General features: G+C 38.4%; 1 protein-coding gene across 1 annotated transcript in view; it reads right to left on the bottom strand.

Moving 5' to 3' along the window:
* The window catches only part of LOC129059668 (basic proline-rich protein-like), a 78,854-nt gene that overhangs the window by 28,449 nt on the left and 35,755 nt on the right, over nucleotides 1–14,650 (bottom strand). The window contains exon 3 of the mRNA XM_063724586.1: nucleotides 5,266–5,486. Within this exon, the coding sequence (XP_063580656.1) occupies nucleotides 5,350–5,486 (137 nt within the window). The 3' untranslated portion in view covers nucleotides 5,266–5,349. The remainder of the gene's footprint in view (nucleotides 1–5,265; nucleotides 5,487–14,650) is intronic.

The raw sequence follows: 14,650 nt of genomic DNA, 5'->3' as shown, positions 1-14,650 counted from the left end.
TTATAGATACCCATTGATTAAAGTTTCATAAAATGTTCTGGAAACTCTTTCCTAGAAGTATTGATGATATGTGAAAATAGAGCAAATTCTCGGACAACGAACTTATGTTAAAATGTTTATGTATTTAAACATGTAGTGTAATACAACCAAATACTAAACATCAAGTATAGTATATTTTTTTCCTCAAACCCCCAAATTCCCAGGAAACGTCAATCCACAGAATACCTCTCTCTAAACCAATGGTATTTAATTTTTTTTTTGAAGGATCCTAGGACACCTTATGTTCAACTTTTGGATTCTTTCATTCAGCATTTAGGATTTTACTCCATATGTTAAATCTTGGAAGCAGCAATAAATTACCTCTAATACAGTAGACTCATTATTTCATGGCTTTATTTTTCCTGGTCCCAATTCTCTACTTGCATTAGGCTATGTTCTCTTCACCACTTTCTAGGAAACCCCTTTCATGGCAGCAGCTGTGCCTCTTCACCTAGGCAGTACAAGAAAGGATGTTGTTGTGGGGACTAAAACTTCATCCCTTCCTCTGGCAGTTATCATTCTGTTTCACCCTTTTCATCTGTCAATTTTTCCCCCTTGTTCATAGGGTCTCTTCCTTTTTGTCCCCTAAGTCTTCCAGTGATGTCTGTGCACTCAGTTTGAAGCCCAAATCCAGTGCATCCCTGAATTATGGTCTCACTAAATTTACAAATTGTACTTGTGCTTCCATGAAGTGGCTTGAGGGGAAAATGAATTCCTGTAACAGGTTTCTATCAACATACTCCTTTAAAGTGTGCATCCCCAATCCTGAGAAGAATTACAGCTCTTTTGCAGGAACCAGAAGAGTTATGACACCTATCATTGTATAAACAGAGGCAGCTCATAGGCTCTGAAATTATTGCTTTGAAACTGTCCTCGACCAGCAACACCAGCACATGAGGGTTAAGAGAAGATTGGGAATAAAGGAATTACAGAGCTGCTTGAGAAGCTATAAGACCTTTTCTAATATGTTCTCATTTTCATATACTCCGGAGTGGCACTTAGGCATGACATAGTCTGGGTTTCCTGCCCTAGACCCTAACAGATGTGGTTTTTAATGCTTGGGACATTAAAGACACACCCACATAGGGTACCTAACTAAAGATACACCCACATAAACAAGCCACAGCTTTCAGAAGAGTCCATGCTTAGGCATAAACATTCATGAACTCTGTTCTTCTAATGTTTGGATATAAAATATTATGTCTTGGGAAGTTGATGCTATGTGCAAAAAGATTAATTATCAAGGTATCTAAGAGATAGCCCTCCTCTGGGGCATCCTCAAACTGAACAGCTAGGCAATTCTGTAGCCTCCATAAAGTTCATGAATGTTACTCACTGCCCACAAGCAGCTAACTTTTGTACCTAGTAGAACTGAAAGAAATTCAGGGCACCCAACATGGCAGGGCACTATACGTAATGAGGATTCCTGTACCAGAGTAGAAACTGATATAGTTGGGATGTTTGTCACCTCCAAATCTCATGTTCAAATGTAATTCCCAATGTTGCAGGTGGGTCCTGGTGGGAGGTGTTTGGATCATTGGGGTGAATCCCTCTTGAAGGGCTTAGTGCCATTCTCTTGGTGCTAGTCAGTTCTTGCTCTGAGTTCATGTGAGATCTGGTTGTTTAAAAGTGCATGACATCTCCCTCTCTCCATGTCACATGCTGGTCCTCCTTCACCTTCTGCCATGCTTGTAAGCTTCCTTGAGGACTCACCAGAAGCAGATGCGTTAGCATCTGCTTCTGTACATACCCTATGTGGGTGTGTTCAGTTCCTGTACAGCCTGCAGAACCGTGAGTCAATGAAACTTGTTTACTTTATAAATTACCCAGCCTCAGGTATTTCTCTCTCTCTCTGTCTCTCTCTCCTCTCTCTCTCTCACACTCTTCTTTTTTTGAGACAGGGTCTTACTCTGTCACCCAGTTGCTGACGTGCAGTGGTGCAATCATGGCTCACTGCAATCTCCACCTCCTGGGCTCAAGTGATCCTCCCACCTTAGCCTCCTGAGTAACTGGGACTACAGGTGTGCACCACCAGGCTAATTTTTGTATTTTTTTAGAGACAGGGTTTCACTGTGTTGCCCAGGCTGGTTTCAAACTCCTGGACTCAAGTGATCTGCCCCTCTCAGCCTCCCAAAATGCTGGGATTATAGGTATAAGCCATTGTGCCCATCTAGGTATTTCTTCATAGCAATGCAACAACAAACTAACATAGAGGCAAGGACTGAATGTAGGTTACTCCCAAATGGCAGCGGAAACTCATAAGGCAAATTTCATGAGATTATAAAAGAAGTTCCAGGTGCAAATATTGTTCCAGATGAAGTTACATTCCAAACATTTGTATAAGCATAACAGTAAGGTTCAACTGTCTCCTGTCAGATGAGTAATATCCAGGAGTTTAGTATTTTAATAGGAACATTAAAGTTTAGTACTTCAGTAGGAATATTTGTTCCTATTAAATAGTTATTGTGATATTCCATGATTTTATATCAGAAGGTTTTTTTTCCCTCTCTTCTGAGTGTATCTTCCCCATTATGAGTATCCTGTTACTTCAAAAGATCTTCCATTGATGAAACACTCCAGAATCAATTTGGATTATTGCCAAGCCATGATTCTTCCAGGATCTTTTTAAAAAATACTGGCTTTTTATATATCCACAACTATAAACATGTAATTTATTTTGTGTATTACAAATTTTTATTCTCTATTTATGTATCTTAGTTCAGTGCTTAACAACATTAGTAGCTTTGCTATGTGATCTGCTTGACAAAATATTGATTTGGGGTGAGTGTTCCCAGACCATCTTAGGGCATTCTGTTAGTATGTTCTGTTCTTTCCCCCTCCTTGCCAGGATTTCATATTTCATTTTAAAGGATTCATTGGTTCACTTCTACTATGTAAAAATGTCTTTATATCTTATATTCCCATTGTTACAATAAAAGTTTATATTATAGCAGTTGATATGCAAAGTATGTGTTAAGCAAATTGCATATTAGATGTTTTATTCAAATGTCAAAGTAAAACTTTGTCAGTTAAACAGCTCATAACAATACCAATAAATTTCAAGTTGTCAAATTGTATGTATTGTTAAGATTTATGTCCCATTACATGGGCAGTAATCTTTTTAAAAGCCACAGAGAATGGAAATGTTTGTCTAATAACTGAAACATATGTAGCCTTCTAGCTATGTAGCAACAGCCGCCACTTGATGTTTTCCTGCATCCTATTTTCTTTTTTCCAAGACAGATATTTTGACAGAAGTGACGAAAGTCTCATCATCTTTCAAAAATTAAAATCACGATGTTTAATAAAACATATTTAATGTTATTTAGAATCAACGTGATGAATTTATTCTATAACAGTGTGTTTTGTTTTGAATGTTTGAAATTTTCAGCTAACACCACTGGAAGCACATACAGTTAGATTGATAAAATATTCGTAGGTTTTTGGTTTCAGAGGAAACAAATATAATTTTTATGTGACTTTGAAATTGCGAGGTGCAGTGTGGCTCATGCCTATAATCCCAGCTACTCAGGAGGACTGCATGAACCTAGGAATTTGAGATCAGCCTGAGTAACACAGAGACCTCATCTTAAAAAAAAAAAAAAAAAAATGGCATGGTGGTGTGTGCCTGTAGTACAGAAGGCTGCAGTAAGCTATGATTGAGCCACTGTAATCCAGCCTGGATGACCTAGCGAGACCCTGTCGCTAAAAAAAACAAAACCAAAAAATACAGAACAGGTTCACATTGTACTATTCTTCTTTTCTTCTTCTTTTCTCCTTCTCTTTCTCCTTTCTCCTCCTCTTCCTCCTCTTCTTTCTTCTTCTCTTCTCCTTCTCTTTCTCCTTTCTCCTCCTCTTCCTCCTCTTCTTTCTTCTTCTTCTTCTTTTGCTCTTCACCCTCCTCCTACCACTTCTCCTCCTTCTTCCTTCTCCTCATTGTTCTTTTCTTCTTCCTTCTCCTTCTTCTTTACCTTCTTCTTCTTCAGCAGGGTCTCACTCTGTCACCTAGTACAGGTGCATGCCACCACATCTGGCTAATTTTTTTTTTAAAAATTTAGTTTTAAATTTTTTTTTAATTTTTTATTTTTAGAGATGGGGTCTTGCTTTTTTTGCCCAGGCTGGTCTCAAACTCCAGACTCCAAGTGATCCTCTTGCCTGGGCTTCCAAAAGTGTTGGAATTACAGGCGTGAGCCACCATGTCTGGCCTGTACTTATTCTTTATACAGTACCTATTAAAAAATTATAATGCTTCTTCCTTCTTAATGTCTCATGTGTCATATCTTTTTTTTTTCTCTTCCCATTGACATACCTATTAAGCTAGATACCAATAACTTTAGATTAGCATAGCTACTGTAGATTCCTAATTAATCTCTCTGGTTATCTAAAAAATTTAGTCTCTTGCATATAATAGCTTTAAAATCTCTTAAAATTTTCTTAAAATTTCTGAAAATTATTTTTTCATTAGACATGTTCTTATTCACTAACTTGCTGTTCCTGGCCAAAGTAATAATTTCTTGTGAATCATATCTTGCTCTTTTCTAACCCTGGCTCCTACCAAGTACGCTCATGCTAAATAAATATTTTTCAAAATTAATGACTTGGGGCCAGGGGTAGTGGCTCATGCCTGTAATCCCAGCACTTTGGGAAGCCGAGTCAGGTGGATCACTTGAGGTCACGAGTTCAAGACCAGCCTGACTGACACGGTAAAACCCCATCTCTACTAAAAATACAAGAATTCGCTGGGCGTGGTGGCTCATGCCTGTAATCCCAGCTACTCGGGAGGCTGAGGCAGGAGAATCGCTTGAACCCAGGAGGCAGAGGGAGGTTGCAGTGAGCCAAGATCGTACCACTGCACTCCAGCCTGGGCAACAGAGTGAGACTCTGTCTCAAATAAATAAATTAATTAAATTAAATAAAACAAAATTAATGACTTGGGTCCATGCGCTGTGGCTCATGCCTGTAATTCCAGCACTTTGGGAGGCTGAGGCAGAAGGATCACCTGAGCCCAGGAATTTGAGACCAGCCTGGGCAACAAAGCAAGACCATGCCTTTAAAATTAAAAAAAAAAAAAAAAAAAAAAAGTTAAAAGAAATAAAAGAGAAAAAAAAATAAATAAAATTAATGACTTTAAAATTATTCTGAGTGGTGCCAGTACATAGCTGAAAGCAAGTGATACTGCAAGGGAAAAAGGAAAACAAAGAAAAATAATATGTAATAAGCTCTTACCTTATCATGTCATGAATTCCTTTAAACAACCCATGAACTGGATGACATTATTCTCGTTTCATACATGAGAAACAGGCTAAAAAGTTAAGCGATGATCAAGTATACGTAGACTGCGTATGGCAAGCCAATAATCAAAGACAGGTTGACTAAAACTTCTTGCCTCTTTCTCTGACTTCGCGTGGTGCCATCTGCATTTTGAATTGGGAGTGTAAGTTTCTCTGCTGAGAGAGAAGAGGGAATTCCATGCTAGGCAGAGGGAACAGTATGAACAAATAGTTATGCATGTATGTACAACGTTTAGGAAAATCTGAGTTGTTGACCATCGTTAGAACACAGTTCCACCATCCCTTCCACTGGTGAATTGGGTAGAAAGACTGGGGAACCTGCTTGTGGTCTGGAGTGGGACATGGGACTCGGGGCAGAGGGTAGAATTACCCACCAGACAGCCACGGTAGTATGTATGTTACCAGGGTATTCTGGAGCAAGGTGAACTATCCCTTTTCTTTTCCTCAAAGGTAACCAATATTCTAACTTCTAAAATTTCATTTCTGAGTATACATTAATAGAATCACGCATTTATATTATTGGGTGTCCGGTATGTTTGTGGGATGCATTCACATTGTGTACATAGCTATAGTGTTTTCACTTTTACTGCTGAATGGTATTTTGTTCCATGAATATGTCACGTATTATTTATCCATTCTAATTTCATTGGGGTTGCTTGCAATTTATAGCTAGGATAAATAATACTGTTAAAAACTTCCAGTGTAGCTTTGATATGCATGTTTGCATTCCTGGTGGGCGTACCCCTAAGATTTTAGAAGATTAAAATTTTAGCAGATTAATACTGTTTTTGCAAAGTTGTACCAATTTATAGTCCTACCAAAAGTGTGTGAGAGTTTCAGGTCATCAACAAATCATCCAAATCAACTTTTTATCTTTTTCAATAGAGGCAGGGTCTTTCAGGCTGGAGTACAGTGGTGTGATCATAGCTCACTGTAACCTTGAATTTCTGGGCCAAGGAATCCCCCTACCTCTGCCTCCTGAGTAGCTAGGACTCCAGGTACATGCCACTATGCCTGGTTACATTTTTAAAAATTATGTTTTAATTTTTATGTAGAGGCAGTATCTTGCTATGTTGCCCATGCTGGTCTTGAACTCCTGGCCTCAAAGGATCCTTCTGCTTCAGTCTTCCAAAGTATTGGGATTACAGTCATGAGCCACCCCATGTGGCCCACATAACTCTTTGTATTGATATTCTTAACCATTCTGATCACTGGGTAGGTAATGTTAACTCCTTATAGTTTTAATTTCAATTCCCTTTTGACTAATGATGCTACGTACCTTTTCATATATTGATTGATCAATTGTGTATCCTATTATATGGGGTACCAAATTAAGTTTTGGGATTTTTTTTAACTTTTTTTTTTTTTTTGAGACAGGGTCTCACTCTGTCACCCAGGTTGGAATACAGTGGCACAATCACAGCTCTCCATAGCCGCAGCTCCCTGGTCTCACGTGATCCTCCCTCCTCCACCTCCCAAGTAGCTGGGGTTACAGGTGCCTGCCACCAGACTCAGCTAATTTTTCTGTTTTTTTGTAGAGACGGGGTTTTATCTTGTTGCCCAGGCTGGTCTCAAACTCCTGGGCTCAAGCGATCTGCCTGCCTCAGCCTCCCAAATTGCTAGGATTGACCATGCCTGGTCGATCAAGTTTCTTATCTATTTTTCTAGGTACTTCTCTTATTAATTTGTAGGGTCTCTTTTCTGTACGCACTGCAAATGTTTTTTTCATATCTTGTCTTTCCAATCTCTCAATTGTATCTTTCAAGAAACAGAAATTCTTAATTTTATCACTTTGTTAATATTTGCTAATCTTTTTGTTTATTGTGTTGTCTGTAATACTGATTAAGAAATCTTTGCCTACAGAAATGGTAGGTTAAATAAGAGGCATCTCCAGTTGGAAATCACTGAAGGACAGGACGAAAGCAGGAACAGAAAATGAATGAGGAGGGTCAGGTCATGCTCCTTTAGGATCCCCATGTGGATGTGTTAGGATGACTTAAAGCAACAAATTTGAGATGGACACTATATCTGACGCAAGGCTCCCCTACTCGACAAGGCTCAGTGTAAGTTTTTTGGGGAAGGTCCACGGAAAACAGATACATTTATGGGCAATTTTGAGATGGGAGCCTAGGTTGCAGCACGCCAGGTCACCAGGACACTGCTTTCACTATATACTCCGATTTTTCCTGAAGCTGTAGGCCCTAGATGTAGAGCAAGGTGTATGTCAGTCAGGCCTGGCATGAAGACATGAAAGAGAGCATAAGTGGACAGGGGTAAATATAGGGAGAATACTGAAGGGTTGGTTACTTCAATGAATTACCTCAAAGAATCTCATGAAATAGTCCTCAAATTTCTCCTAGATGCAAGTGTAAATGTTTACAAAGTATGTAGAGCCATCCAGTGGTTTCAGTGTGATCTGTAAGCTTTCACGTTTGATACAGGTTTCTATGTATCACTCCTTGCATATTGAAGGATATATTAGGAGTTTTATCAGTTTTATCAGTTTTAACAGTCAAACTGGCTTCTGAAAAAAAGTGGAAAGGGGAATTTGCTTATTTAATTAAAAAAAAAAAGTTTAGGGCAGGGCATGGTGGCTCACGACTATATTCCCAGCACTTTGGGAGGCTGAGACGGGTGAATCATGAGGTCAGGGGTTTGAGACCAGTCTCGCCAACATGGTGAAACCTGTCTCTACTAAAAATACAAAAAATTAGCTGGGCATGGTGGCAGGCCCCTGTAATATCAGCTACTCGGGAGACTGAGGCAGGAGAATCGCTTGAACCCAGGAGGTGGAGAGTGCAGTGAGCTGAGATCGTGCCACTGCACTCCAGCCCAGGTGACAGTGCAAGATTCCGTTTCAAAAAAGAAAAAAAAAGTTTATTATTTCAGGTATGATTAGATCCAGGCACTCAAAGACAAATAACCAGGACTCATTGTCTCTCTCAGGGTCTTACTCTCTCTCTAGCTGTCTCTGAAGTGTATATTTATTAGTCAATATATTAGCAAACATTGAGACAGTGTAGCATAGCAGTACTGAACATGGGTTCTAGATCTAGACTGCCTAGGTACAAATCTCAGCTTTGCCATTAGCTGTAAAACTTCGAGCAAGACATTTATTCTTATTGACCTCATCTCTAGCTTGTGGATGATCAATGTGGACGCTGTTTCTAAGAGTTACTGTAGAATTAAATGATCAATTGTGATTAACACATAGTAATTGCTCAATTGATATTAACTAGTCATTTCTTGGTTCCCTTTCCTAAGCATTATCTTCAGTCTCAGATAGGCTCACCTCAGGCTCTCCACATATGATAGCAAAAGTGCAACCAGCAGCTCAAAATTTTTTAGGTTTAAACCTGTTGTGAAGAGAGCTATTCTGCCCCCAACAATTCCAACATATAGCTCAGAAATGGGTTTCATGCCTTTGATTTGCCTGCTTCCTGTTATACATTTATCTATGACCCAAGCACTGTGGCAAGGCTAATGAGATTCTCTGACTGGCTTACATAATTTCTTCTGGATTAAAGGTGGAGGGATCAGTCCCAACCTAACAATGTGGAATGGTAGCCAAAGAGAGACAGTGCCTTAAGCAAAAATCTGGTGCATTTACCATAAGAATGACAATGTGCTGACTATGCTAAAATATTAGATGTCCAAGAGCAGAGTGGATCCTGTAGGTTTTCTTAAGCAGCTTATCCCACTATCAATCAGAGGCTGGTTCTTAGAGGGGCAGGGAAGTGGGGAATTAGGGATGGAAGCTGTAATGGTAATGACTGCTGTGATTAGCTGAATGGGTAGAGCAACACATTCTGCAAATTCTATTCTAGCAAATTATGCCTTGGGCCTGTATAGTACGTAGAAGTGTAAATGATCTAGAATCCAGTGCAGTAATTGGCCTATGATGGTGGGTTACTGACAAATGGATACTGAGATGGAGAACTTTGAGCAGTGGCTGCTGCAAGTTTGAGGAAAAAAGTGCTCACTGGTAGGATAGCAGTGTTAGACTTGGCAGTTTTTCTTTTTTTTAATTTTATTTCATTGTAGTAAGAACACTTACCATGAGATCTATCTTTTTAACAAATGTTTAAGTGTACAATAACAGTGTTTTTGATTACAGGCACAATGTTGTACAGCAGATCTATACAACTTGCTCATCTTGCTTAAATGAAACTTCATGTCTATTGATTAATAATACCCCATTTCTCCTTTCTCCACTCCGGGAAACTACCATTCCTTCCTTGAATTTCCAGACTTGACTATTTTAGATACCTCAAATAAGTGAAATCATGCAGTATTTGTCCTTCTGTGACTGGCTTGCTTTGCTTAATGTAATGTCCTCAAGGTTCATCCATGTGGTTGCATATTGTAGAATTCCCTTCTTTTTTAGGGCTCAATAATATTTTACCATTTGTATGCACCACACTTTAAACATCCATTCATCTCTCCATGAACATTTAGGTTATATCCTCATCTTGGTTATGGTGAAATAGTGCTGTAATGAACACAGGAGTGCTAACATCTTTGAGATCCTGATTTCAATTGTTTTGGATATACACACAGAAGTGGGATTGCAGAATCATACAGTAGTCCTATTTTTAAAATTTTTTGAGGAAGCTCTCTATTGTTTTCCACTGCAACTGCATCATTTTACATTCCCACTAACAAGGGTTCCAATTTCTCCACATTCTTGCCAACCCTTGTTTTTTGTTTCCTTTGATAGTAACCATCCTGACAGGTGTGAGGTGATAACTCATTGTCGTTTTAACTTGCATGTCCCTGATTTATGATACTGAGCATTTGTTTTTCACATACCTATTGGCCATTTGCATGTCTTCTTTGGAAAAATTTCTGTTCAAGTCCTTAGACCATTTTTTTAAATCTGGTTATCCATTTTCTTACTATTGAGTTGTAGGAAATCACTGTATATTTTGGAGATTAACCTTTATCAGAATGTGGTTTGCAAATATCTTCTTCTATTGTGTAAGTTGCTTTTTCACTTTGTTGATTGTTTCCTTTGCTGTGCAGGTTTATGTACCTTGATGTAGTCTCACTTATTTTTGTTTTTGCTGCCTGTCTTTTTGGTGTTGTATATACAAAATCATTGCCGATCAATGTCATGAAGCTTTTCCCCTAAGTTTTCTTTTAGGAGTTTTACTGTTTCAAGCCTTACATTTAAGTCTTTCATTTATTTTGAGTTGATTTTTGTATATGTATTTTTGTATATATGTTTTTGTATATATGTTTTGATTACTGTAGCTTTGTAATATATTTTGAAGTCAGGATGTGTGATGCTACCAGCTTTGTTCTTTTCCAAGACTGATTTGGCTATTCATGGTCTTTTGTGGTTCCACATGAATTTTATAATTGTTTTTTCTACTTCTGTAAAAAAAAATGCCATTGGGATTTTGACAGGGATTGCATTAAATCTGTATTGTTTTGTATAGTATGAATATTTTAACAATTTTAAACCTTCCAATCCATGAATACAGTATCATTCCATTTATGTATGTCTTCTTTATTTATTTCATCAACGTTTTATAGTTTTTAGTGTATGTCTTTTACCTCCTTAATTAAGTTTATTCCTAAGTATTTTATTATTTTTGGTGCTGTTGTAAATGGGATTGTTTTCCTAATTTTCTTTTCAGATACAAAATAATTAATCAATGTCATTTGCCACATCAACATATAAAATCCATATGATCATTTCAATAGATATCAAAAAAGCATTTTATGAGATTCAACATCCTTTTGTGATTAAAAAAAAAAAACCCCACAGACTCTCTCTACTACAATTTGGGATTTTTAAAAAATTTTTAAAAAGGAAAAGAAGGGAAATACCTCAACATAAGAAAGTATATATATGAAAAGCCAACAGCTAACATCATATTCATCAGTGGAAAACTGAAAGCTTTTTCTCAAAGATCAGGAACAAGGCAAAGATGCCCACTTTCACCACTTCAATTCAACAAAGTACTAGAAGTCCTAGCCAGAGCAACGTGGCAAGAAAAAGAAATAAGAAGCATCCAAATCGAAAAGGAAGAAGTAAAGTTGTCCCTCTTTGTGAGCAACATCTTATGTATAGAAAATCCTTTAAAAATGCCATAAAAAAACACTTCGAACTAACAAATCCAGAGAGTTGCAGGACACAAAACCAACATATGAAAAATTATTTGCATTTCTATACACTAAAAACAAACTATTCTGTTGTTTAAGCCACCCAATCTATGATATTCCATTATAGCATCCTGAACTGACTGAGATAATGCCTAACTAGCAAGAGACTGAAAATGTTATGTTTTGGATTTCATATTTATGCACTCAAAAATATTTATTGTGTACTTATTATGTGCCAGGAACCTTTTTTAAGATGCTGGGGCTGGAGTGATGGCTCAGGCCTATAATCCCAGCACTTTGTGAGGCTGAGGTGGGCAGACTGCTTGAACCCAGCAGCTCGAGACCAGCTTGGGCAACATGTGAAATCCCATCTCTACAAAAAATACAAAATTAGCTGGGTGTGGTGGTGTGCAGTTGCAACTTCAGCTTCTGAGGGGGCTGAAGTGTGAGGATCACATGAGCCTGGGAAGGCTGAGGCTGCAGTGAGCTGTGATCATGCTACTGCAATCTAGCCTGAGTAACAGAGTGAGTCTTTGTCTTAAAAAAAAAAAAACAAAAAACACAACAACAACAAAAAGATGCTCGGAATAAGAATAACTTCTCGAACTTGAATGAATTTAAAAAGAAAAAGAAAAAAAGATGCTGGGAATGTTTCTGTGAACAGTAGATAAAAATTCCTGCCCTTGTTGAGCACATATTCTAGTAGGAGAAGACAGACATTAAATAAGTAAAACATACAGTATTAAGGGAAATGTCATGTCTGGTATTCACTTTAAAACATTTCAGAAAAAAGCCCAAACAAAGCAAAACAAAATGATGAGGGTATAGATTAAATGATGGGTAAAATATTAATAATGATTGAAGCTTGGTGATGGGAACATATGAGATTCATTATATTATTCATACACACACACTGTTGTTTGTGATAAATGCTATGTAGACGTGTAAAGCAGAACAGGAGAAACAGGAGTGCTTGGGGTAAATTATAGTGTGGTTAGGGAAGGCCTGCCGAAAGGTGACATTTGAGCAAAGACCATATGGATGGGGTCACACATTTACTCACTATACTTGAATGTACAATGACAATGAAGTCTTTTCATTTACTATAATCTCTTAGTCCCCTCTGGGTACTAAGGATATAGCAGTCAACAATCTCATCTTCCTTTTTAGTTCCTCCCCTTTTGGGAGGCAAGGAAGAAAAAAATCTAAATTTAACCCAGCCCAGAAAAACCTCAGCTTAATCTACTTGTTGCTTCAAAGGTAGGATGGGGGAAACTGATGAGGCAATGTGGAGACACAAAATTCTATTATCTTTATTGAACACAACCTTGTCGGTTAATTATAACATGTCTACAGCACCCAAGCATTTTCTCTAAGTATGCAAGTCTGTACATTTTTTTTTTTTTTTTTTTTGAGATGGAGTTTTCACTCTTGTTGCCCAGGCTGGAGTGCAATGGCGCCATCTCGGCTCACCACAACCCCCACCTCCTGGGTTCAAGCGATTCTCCTGCCTCGGCCTCCCCAGTAGCTGGGATTACAGGCATGCGCCACCACACCTGGCTAATTTTTTGTATTTTTAGTAGAGACAGGGTTTCACCATGTTGGTCAGGTTGGTCTCAAACTCCCGACCAGGTGATCTGCCTGCCTTGGCCTCCCAAGGTGCTGGGATTACAGGCGTGAGCCAGTGTGCCTGGCCTACAAGTCTGTACATTTTTATGTCTACCTCATGTTTATCATTTTCATGGTCTCATGTTTCTTGCACAACTTCCCACCTGTAGCCACCACCAGCCAACCCACCACAAACACAAGTGCTCCCCAGTCTTTCCCTCAAGGTGACAGTAACTAGACCACAGGTTGCTCCACCACTGGTTACCAATTACTTCATTTTCTTACTTTTTTCTTTTTATAATGTCATTATCATAAGGAGGAATTTCACTGCCCAGGTCATCAGGACGGACCCACACAGAGCAATGTCAGTTATAGCCAGTTCTTCTTTGGTCAAACACCAGCTGTGGTTTTAGCTTATCCTGTGCTTATCCCCGTAAGAATGTAAACATTCTGCAGTTGCCTCATCCTTATCTTTTTTTTTAAAATGTCTTGGTGACCTTACAATTCCCCCTAAATGCAGTGACTTCAAACTTTCAGCTTTTAATAACCGACATCAAATAATTCTATTCTTCACTGTAAGATAGTTTCCCTCTGATCAAAACCTACTCAACACCAAGAATTTGAACATTCTGATTCTTCAGATCCTTTCCCTAAGCACGGCCCCCACCCCTACCCATCCCCAACCCTCCCCCCAGCAGAAGCAGAATTAACTTCTTTTTCTGTCTCACTGAATTCTCCCTTTGAAAAATCCTAGGTAGTATTTTTTTTTAATGCACATCACAGTTCAGTGTGCTGTGAATAGTGTATTAAAAAGAAATAAAATTGTAGTGGATAGAATATATCAAAATGCATGTTAAATTTTTGTTTCAGTGATAATGCATATGTGTGTGTGTATGTATATTATGATCCAGTTCACATGTACATATAATATTCGGTCTAGGTACATGAGAACCGGGTCACAATATGATGTTTCCTATTGTGGGTAGTGGTGATGTGAGAGCCTAATAGCTATCAGGCCTAGCCTTTGATGTGTTAATGCCAGCAAAAGGAGTTTGGGAAACCCTTTCATTCTCCAGGTTTGCAAGACAATTCTCTTCTTAGAGAGGTCAGCAAAGTCAGCTTTGAGTCTCAAAGCTAATCAGTGTCCTTTCTGGTGTAGCTTCCTTTGTGTAATAATCCTCCGGCTCCTTTTGTGTAATAAGCCTCAAACCAAGGAAAAGGAAAGCTGTGAAGATTACATTGTATCCTTATAATATTGTAAAATATCACCCTACCATACATGCCAATTATGAGTCTCAGGATTTCATATGAATTTGCAGTTGCTGAAGCAAGGAAGGCTGTTTTTGTTTTTTTTAATTGATCCCAAGATATGTTTGAAGAGGGTGAAGTAGCAATGGCTTACAGATCCCTTGGACAACTATGGGAGGAGATGCTGGTACAATCTGCTGGACAAACAGTCTCTCTCCCTCTTTAACAAACTAGGTCAGCCAGGTGAGAAAGTGTAAATATTGTGGTTATTCCCCTCCCTCATCTCTGAGCTTCAACAGATGCACTTTTCCCACTAGAATGTAAACTCTATGAGAATAGTAATTTTTGTT

Source organism: Pongo abelii, chromosome 4 (genome assembly GCF_028885655.2).
Source record: "Pongo abelii isolate AG06213 chromosome 4, NHGRI_mPonAbe1-v2.0_pri, whole genome shotgun sequence".
NCBI lineage: Eukaryota > Metazoa > Chordata > Mammalia > Primates > Hominidae > Pongo > Pongo abelii.
The sequence above is the reverse complement of the archived record's forward strand: the minus strand, read 5'-3'. Positions and strand labels throughout refer to the sequence as shown.